This window comes from Calidris pugnax, unplaced genomic scaffold (assembly GCF_001431845.1).
Source record: "Calidris pugnax isolate Ruff unplaced genomic scaffold, ASM143184v1 scaffold431, whole genome shotgun sequence".
NCBI classification, from domain to species: Eukaryota; Metazoa; Chordata; class Aves; order Charadriiformes; family Scolopacidae; genus Calidris; species Calidris pugnax.
In genome coordinates, this window is record NW_015091459.1 from 239,604 (window position 1) to 248,295 (window position 8,692).

The 8,692-nt window shown below is 53.7% G+C and overlaps 1 protein-coding gene across 2 annotated transcripts; it reads left to right on the forward strand.

The window, feature by feature from the left end:
- Positions 1–1,590: 1,590 nt before the first annotated feature.
- On the forward strand, positions 1,591–6,001 carry LOC106899738 (acidic leucine-rich nuclear phosphoprotein 32 family member B). Of its 2 annotated transcripts, none has more exons than XM_014961635.1 (6): positions 1,591–2,002; positions 2,483–2,605; positions 3,721–3,919; positions 4,260–4,378; positions 4,793–4,847; positions 5,661–6,001. In XM_014961635.1, exons 1-6 carry the CDS (start codon positions 1,823–1,825, stop codon positions 5,747–5,749), a joined length of 765 nt encoding a protein of 254 aa, XP_014817121.1. In that variant the 5' UTR covers positions 1,591–1,822; the 3' UTR covers positions 5,750–6,001. The 2 variants fall into 2 exon arrangements, with proteins under 2 accessions (XP_014817121.1, XP_014817120.1); XM_014961634.1 differs by having other exon boundaries at positions 1,808–2,002; positions 4,257–4,378.
- Positions 6,002–8,692: the final 2,691 nt, after the last annotated feature.

Consider the following 8,692-nt stretch of genomic DNA (forward strand, 5'->3'; position numbering starts at 1 on the left):
GGGCCGCGGGCCGCCCTCGGCGGGGAAGGGGCTGAGGCGGAGGCCCAGCGGCCCTCACCGCCCCGCTCCCCCGCCGCCTCGCCTCAGCCGGTCACCACGGGGCCGGGCCCGGGGCTCCGCTTCGTCCTTCAGACTCCCGGAGCCGGCGGGGCTGGGGAAAGGCGGCCGCCCCTTTCTCCGGGCCGGGCCTGGCCGTGAGGTGGCCGGTGGCTGTCACCCGCCCTGTGGTGGCAGCTTAAAACCCCGCACGGGGAAAACGGGTCGTGAGTGGAGCTTTGGGTAGAGATTAAAGGTGCTTTATGGATAGAACCAGAGAGTGGCTCCGGGCGGAAGGGGCCTCAAAACCCCCCCGGTGCCACCCCCCACCAGGTTGCTCCAAGCCCCCTCCAACCTGCCCTTGAACCCCTCCAGGGATGGGGTGGCAAAGGGCCCCGCAGTTTGAGCCATGGAGTGTCCCCTCCGAGGTCACCCCTTGGTGTGACACCGCGGGCAATGACACGCTGCAGGGACAGAGCCCGTGTCCCCTGGGAGGAACCCTGGCCGAGCCACCCTGGCTGCTGGGGGGACGCCATTGTGGCCACTTCGTCCTGCCCTTGCCCTGCCACCCAGGGCTGGGCTCTGCTCCGGGCTAAAGCTGGTCTGGGCCGGGTTAGTTCAGAACTTGAGACCCATTCTGTGCCCGCTCCTGGCTTTGGCCACCTTTACACCACCTTGGGGACAGTCTGGGTTCAGTCGGAGGCTTCTCTGGGGCGTTGGGAGCAAAACGAGCTCAGCTACAACACTCCTGGAGGAGCCTGTTTGCTGAACCCCTCGGCTGGTGATGCCACTTCTGGAGCTGTAAGCATTAATTCATGCAGTTTGTGCTGCAGAGATGGCACGGCAGCCCCGAAACCACCCTGCCAGGAAGGCAAAGGGATTTTAAAATGACTCCTAAGAGCTAGCTGATCCGAGTAAGGGAGGTAAAAATGGGAGTGCTGCGAAGGAGGAATTTGGAGAGCATCACCAGCCTCTTGGCCAAGGCTGATTTTTTGCATCTTGCTGTGAAGAATGTGTCAGGGTAAAAGCAAGTTTGGGAAGTGGCCTGTGAGAGCTGGGGCTCAAGCCCTCCCCTGCGTTTTGGGGGATAGGGGGTGCAGGTGTGTTTACCCTCCAGGCGTTTTTGGGGGAAACCAGTTCTGTGCTGGTGTTTCATGGTCCTAAGGCCACGAGGGGGGTGATTTTTGTGCTGAGCTACCCGTTAGCAATGGCCTCTCTGTGTGTAGCCTGCTGGGTAAAATAGGAGATGCCATCAGTGGTCCTGCAGTTGAGCTCCTCTGCTTAACGAGGTGCCAAGGCATGTGTGTCTCCTCTGCTTGGGGACTGTCACAGGGAGACAGGTCCTCTGGAGGCAGGTTTTCCGGCACCCCGGTGGCTTGGGGGAGAAAGTTGAAGGGGACAAAACCAGGCAACCTTGTTTGGCCTCTTGGTAGTGAAGCCTGAAGCGTGACTCTGAAAAGCTTCTTGATGCCTTCTGCGTGAAACGTTTTGCTGCAGCCTCATGGTTCATCCCCTTTGTGCTTCCTAGTGGAGAAGTTGGACCTTGGTTGGAGCCACGGGGTGTGGGTGGCACTGCCATCCCATGGTGCGTGGCTTGGGCTTCAAGTTGTGACTGCCATGAGGGATTCTCACCTTGTGCCCTCGCAAAAGTGATTTGGGTTTTAAGACTTTGCGTGTCCCTCAGTGTGACCGAGGAGGACTTTTGGCCACAGCTGCTGCTTTGAAGTGTGTGTCACAGCGCCTGATGTCACCTTGACAGGCTTGGGGTGAGACGTAGCCGGGCGTGATGACAACTGCTGGGTGTCTCTGTTGGCAGGTGAAGGAGCTGGTCCTTGATAACTGCCGCTCGGATGATGGGAAGATCGTTGGTCTTTCTTCAGATTTTGAGAACCTGGAGTTCCTCAGCATGATCAACATCAACTTGCTGTCTGTCTCCAATCTCCCTAAACTCAACAAACTCCGGAAGGTGAGTCAGACCTGTGGTCCCATCTCCAGCAGTCCTTGCTCTGAGACTTTTGCTGCCCTGATCCTGGTGACAGTTGGTTTTCTTGCATTTGCCAAAAAAAAAGCCATTTGATTTTGTTTTTTCCCCTGCAGCCTGAGCAAGTGAGAAAGGTGGCTTTTTAGTGCGCAACAAAATGCTTTTGAGCTTATTATATATTTAGCATCCTTTTTCTCTTGATTTTGCTATTGTGCTACTGTCAGATGCTTCAGTAACATTCTAATATTTTGGATTTTAGAGCCCCCATGTCCTGCAGTACAGGGGGGGCTGGGGGGGCTGCGTTACAGCAGGAAAGGGGTTTGAAGTGAAAACTTGAACTGCTGCTCTTTGGCCTGGTCTGACAAACAGGGGCTGGAACTTGGGGGGCCCCATTCTCCGGGCAATCTTATCCCCCATGTCCCAAGTGGAGACACTTTGTGACCGTGTGATATTCTCTCCTGGCAGCTGGAGCTGAGTGATAACAGGATTTCTGGTGGCCTTGAAGTTCTAGCAGAGAGAACTCCTAACCTGACACACTTGAATCTAAGCGGCAACAAGATCAAAGACATCAATACCCTGGAGCCCTTGGTGAGTGAAAGGCTGTGCTGGAATCTGAGGGATGACCCTGTTTCCTTCTGTGCAGCAGAAGTCCAATGTCTTGGTAACTGTTCCAACAGCACTTCGTGGTTCTGATGGGAACAGATGAGTGGGTCCAGTTTGAGGCTGGGCTAATAGTTAATGGCTCCTCTTGTCTGGAAAACCAGCAGCCAGTTGCTAAAAGAAGCGTGAAATTGGGCTGGATGAGTAAAACTGTGGATGCAGTGCTCAGTGTCCATCTGAGAAAGGACCGTTAATGGGTCGGATGCAGTTTGAGGTAGGTGGCACCTGGGGTGTCATGGAGATGAGTTGCTTGGACTCTCCCGTGAGGGTGTCCCGTCACGTCAGTCCGAAGGCGCCGTTGTGCTGGGCTGGGATCCTCTCACCCTGGGTGCTGTCACAGTGTCACTGGGGCTTCCTGTTCCATCTGAACTGCCCCAGGGAAGGCTCTTTGCCTTGTGATCCTGACTCCGTAGCTGAAAGGTCTGATCTAGGGCATTTGCCTCATTAGCCGTTGGCTTTGGTCCCTCCAAAAAAGGGCTTGAAACTGTTTTTCTTCTTCTTTGCTTGACCTGGTGCATGGTGCAATGGCCCGAGCAGCAGAGCTGCTGTGGCACAGCCTGCAGGTCTCCCGTGTTCCCCTCTCGGGTGTTTTTCCTGCTGTTTTGGGCAGGATGAGTCCAGCTTAGTGATTCCTCCTGCCTGGGGGAGCTGGCCTTCCTGTGCTTCTTGCCCCCCCTGCTCAGAAGGGGGTAAGGTTTGAGAATGGTTTTGCAGGGAGCTGGTTTCAAGGAGGGGAAACAAGGACAGAGGAGCCGAGATCTTTCCCTACACTTAGCAAGAGCAGTGACTTCTCTCCATCTGAGGAGTAAATGGTTTTGCAGGGAGCTGGTTTTGAGGAGGGGAAACAAGGACAGAGGAGCTGAAATCTTTCCCTGCACTTACAAGAGCAGTGACTTCTCTCCATCTGAGGAGCACGTGGTGCAAATAATGCATCCAGAGGCTCTTCTGTGCTACATCTTGCAGCAAACGAGCTGCCCTCTGACGGCTGCCTGATCTTCAAACGCTGTCAGCTTGTAAATAACCAAATGAATTGATCTTTGCAGAAAAAGTTGCCAAACCTCCATAGTCTGGACCTCTTCAACTGTGAGGTGACAATGCTCATCAACTACCGGGAGAGCGTGTTCACCCTCCTGCCCCAGCTCACCTACCTGGATGGCTTTGACGCCGATGACCAGGAAGCCCCTGACTCAGACCCTGAAGCAGATGGGGATGGACTGGAAGATGAGTATGAGAATGGGGAAGGTGAGGATTTTCTCCTCCTGGTTTTCTTGCAGGGGAATGACCTTCTTTTTTCTTTCTGCATGGTCAGGTTGCTAAATAAATGGTGATTATGGCTTGTCACTAAAGTAGGGGCTTGTTGGGCTCCAAGTTGATGGGGCTTGTTGGGCTCCAAGTTGATGGGGCTTGTTGGGCTCCAAGTTGATGGGGCTTGTTGGGCTCCAAGTTGATGGGGCTTGTTGCTGTCCCTCCTTGTGCACGTGTCCTCTAGGGTTTCCTGCCCCTCGCTCCTCTGTGGGGTTGGAGCTGCAAGCGCATCACTTTGGGAACAGTAGCACTTACCTCCTTCTCCTTTTGTTAGAAGGTGAGGAAGAGGATGATGATGACGACGAAGATGATTTGGATGAAGAAGTCATCGATGACGAAGAAGATGAAGATGATGATCTGGAAGGTGAAGAGGAGGAGGATGGAGTAGATGATGAGGTGAGGCTTTCTGTCTGCAGCGCCAGTTGGTGTGTTTGGTGGTGCTTTTGTCCTTTAATCTTTCACCCATCTGACCAGATGCCACGGATGTGGGCAGATCTGAGCAGTGCCACCCTGTGCCCTGGCTTTTCCCACACGCTTTTTGACTTGTTGGCCACAGAGTTTGTCCATTCACGCTTGTTTATTGCTCAGCCTGGTATTTCCTGTGGCTTCAAATGAGAAAAAGCCCTACCCCCCCTTCCTAGGGATGCAGGAAGCTGTTTAGGACCCGGCAGCTTCTCCCAGCTGGGCCTGGGCCTGGTTCCTGAGGCCAAAGCAGGTCGGGGGCAGAGGAGAAGGCAGATGGTGCTGTGGGGTCACACCTTGCTGGTGGGATTGTAGTTCTTGTAACGAAGTGTCTTTTTTTGACTCCAGGAGGAAGATGAGGAAGAAGACGGTGAGGATGATGAAGAAGATGAAGCTGATGATGGTGAGTCAAGTCCTAACAGACTTAAGCGCGTGCCAAGCTCCCTCAACACTCTCATGTTTGCTGGTTTGGTGGAGTTTCCCAAGCTTCAGGGCAGTGCTGCTGTCCCCTGCAGCTTTTCCCAGACAGAAAGTGCTGCCTTTCTGCTTAAGGAACAGCTTCAGCGGTGCCCGTGTCCCTCAGCTGACCGTTGAGTAGTGGCTACAAACAAGGGGTGACACACAGGCGATGGGGAAACGGGCTTCTCTGCCAGCTGATACAACCAGGCTGGGTTAAATCTGCCAAATATTAGAGATAGAAACTGGAAACCCAGTTCTGAGTAGCGGGGCTTCTGTGGCAGGAGCTGGTGTTTGCCGTGTGTGTGTGAGGAGAGACAGGTTTCTCCTCCTGGCCGTGGAGCAGAGGGTTAGACCTGAGCTTCTTGACTTGAGTCCAAACTCCTCTGGTTATAACAAACTATAAACCCAGAGGGAATGTTGACACAATATCATGGCTGGTGTGACTTCAGATGATCTTGTGTGAGCTTGGTCAGAAGTGACTGAATTCTCCAGACACTCTGTTTTTGGGGGTGCTCAACAACAACGACAAAAAAAAAAGAGCCCATTTTCAAGTGGCTGTTGAAAAGTGGGATGCTTGGGGGGCAGAGAGAAAATAGCTGGTGTCTCCTGCTAGTCCAAGCTCTTCTGGGTGCCACGAGAAGCTGGGCAGGGTGGATCCCTGCTCCGAAATGGTGCCAGTCTGGTCCGTGCTTGCTCACCAGCTCAAGGGCTGTTCCACAAGACTGAGCAGAGCTTCACGCTTCGCCTCTTTTTGCAGACCTTCCACGAGGGGAAAAGAGAAAACGAAATCTAGAGGATGAAGGAGAGGAAGATGCAGAAGAGGAAGAGGACGATGAGGATGACTGATCCCAGCAAGCCAATCAGTTTTACAGACTATGACTGTGCTTGTCTTAACCTCCCCGTTGTGTCTATGTGAGACTGTAAATCCCCGTCTCCCGCTCCTCCCCCCTTTGTATGGCTGCAGCGTCCACAATATATTTTTTTAAGATGTAGAATACTGTAGGCATTCAGGGGAATCTTCCATACAAGGCTCACTTTCTCACAAGTATCTCATGACCAAAGGCTTTTCTCCGTTCTGTGGTTTTGTGCAGCAGTTTGCAAAAAAAAAAAAAAAAAAAAAAAAAAAAAAAAAAAAAAAAAAAAAAAAAAAAAAAAAAAAAAAAAAAAAAAAAAGGGTATCTTTCATGTCTGAAATCAGCCTTGCCACACTGGACCCAGAGCTCCAGCTTGCCACCGCAGCCAAGACAGCGTGTTCCCCGTCCGCGGGCCCTCAGACCAGCTTCCCCGAAGAGGCTCGGGCCGTCTGGAGCTGCGGGTGCCCACCCGGTCCGTCGGGATGGATTCGGAGCCAACGGTCGCTGAGGTCTCTCTGATCAGAGAAATAATGGTGATGTCATCTCTGGAGATGCTTGAAGATACTTTAGCGCTGGGGACGTGGGGTGCTCGGGGGTCTTGGGGGAGGGGGGAGGTGGGGTGTTGGCTGCTTGCAAGACCTGGTACCTCAGACGATGCACCTTGCAGTAGCCCTGCACTTGCTTTCCTATTTTTATTTTTATTTTTTTTGTATAAACTGGAATTATTTTTCCCAGTGGCCACCTACTAACTTTCCCTTGGATGTCCGCATCGCTCTATAATTTTTTTTTTTGGCGGCTGTGAGCGTCTTGGCTGCGATGGGGCTTCTCTTCACAACCCCCCCTGGCAGCCTCTGCCTTTGGGAAGAGATAGGAACTAGCAGGTAAAGGGATACTGCACTCCCATAAAGCTCCGTTTCGCACTGTACAGAACACGTTCAACCAGTATCACTGTGATGCACCTAACTCGGCGTTCCCCGGGAGACCGTGTTAGCCTAAATATTCTCAGGGTCCTTCTAGCCAGTACCAGCTCTGGACAGTTGCCTCGGCGGTAGCCTGGTGTTCGCATCCTCCTCCTCCTCTTTCCTTTTCAGCCTGAAGAGAAGTGCGTCGCTCAGAAATCCAGCTCTCCCACCCGTGTCAATCCCCTGCAGTGCCGCAGAGCTTGTGTCCCCCCCAACTCTGTGGTGGCTGGAAGGGGGGGAAACGGGGGGGGATCCAGCCCCATCAGAGGGTTTCTGACCCCTTTGCCCACCCATCCTCTGCCTGGGGGTGCTGGGCTGGCACATCCCGTAGCTTCTGGGGAGAACCAGCCCCCTGGCATCCGAGGGGTGGGAACTGATGGGGTGGGGGCAACTCCTCTTCCTCCTGCTGTTGGGGTTCTCCACTGGCACTTTGTGGCATTCCTGGTGGTTGCTCTGGGGGATCTGGGGGTCCCCGGCACTGCGGGGAGGGGGGACGACGGGGACCCGTGGCGGTTCCCTCCCAGGAACGGGGTGTGTGTTGCAGCACATCCCGGTTCCTGGTGCTTTGTTCTGTTCTTGCTGTTGTCTCTTGCATTGTACAGTCGCTGTAACCATTCGGAGAAGAACTAGTCCTGTAAAATGCAAACTGAGTAACTTATAAATGTTAAAAGGAATTTAAAAAAAAAAGAAAAAAAATTCAGAGCAGCAGTTACTTCTAATTTTTTTTTTCCCTGCATTTTTAGCAGATTGTATGGATTTTATATTAGCCTAGTAACTGTCAGGTTTCGATTGGTCAGACTAGTCCCAGAAATAAGGATCTCCAGCCCTTTTGTATCTTTTGTTACAAAATTTGGATAAAACTTTTAATAAAGACTTCAGTTTTTAAAAATCCACTGTGGTGACTGTTGCCTTGGCTGCCTCTGCTCTGGGAACACCCGAGCTGTGGGAGCACTGGCTGGAAGCTTTGCAGGGTGGTTTTTTTACTGGAATCTCTTCTAGGAGCAGTGACTGTCCCATGTCCCCAACGTGGCCTGGCTTTGCCCTGAGCCCCAGCTGGGCTGGGGGGGCTGATTTGGGACCACCAGGGCTGCTTCTGGGGATGGGGATGGAGCTGGGGCTCTGAAGTGTGATGAAAAGGTACAAACTATCCTAAATCCTGGCATGAATGTGGCATGCAGGCTGCATGGCAAAGCTTGGGTGGTTCAGGAGAGGTTGGGGAAGGGTCCTGTGGTGGGTTTGGGGTGGGCACCTGTGTTCTGCCCACAAGGGTACAGGTTTGGGGTACAGGTGCCAGGCAGGGAGGAAGAACCCCGCTGCCAGCTGGGCTGCTGCCTGTGCCTGCTGGGGGTGGAGGGGTCCAAGCTGTGCCCGATGTCACCATGGTCCCCCCCTCCATGGGGCTGGAGGGGTCCTGCTCTGGCTCTGCAACAAGTTGCTGCTCCATCAGGTCTCAGCAGCTGGGGGCTTCTGCTCAGGCTTCAGCGCATCCAGCACAGGCAGTGGGCAGTTGCAGCCCAGAAGGTCAATCCCATCCTGGGCTGCATCAAAAGATGCATTGCCAGCAGGTCCAGAGAGGGGATTCTGCCACTTTGCTCTGGTGAGACCTCACCTGGAGTATTGTGTGCAGGTCTGGAGCCCTCAATATAAGAAGGACATGGACCTGGTGGAGAGGGTCCAGAGGAGGGCCACAAGGATGATCAGGGGGATGGAGCACCTCTGCTACGAGGACAGGCTGAGGGAGCTGGGGTTGTTCAGCCTGGAGAAGAGGAGGCTCCGGGGAGACCTAATAGCAGCCTTCCAGTACCTGAGGGGGCTACAGGAAGGCTGGGGAGAGCCTGTTTAGAAAGGCCTGCAGTGACAGGACGAGGGGCAATGGCTTCAAGCTGGAGGGGAACAGATTTAGACTGGAGATGAGGAGAGGGTTCTTCACTGTGAGGGTGGTGGAGCACTGGAACAGGTTGCCCAGGGAGGTG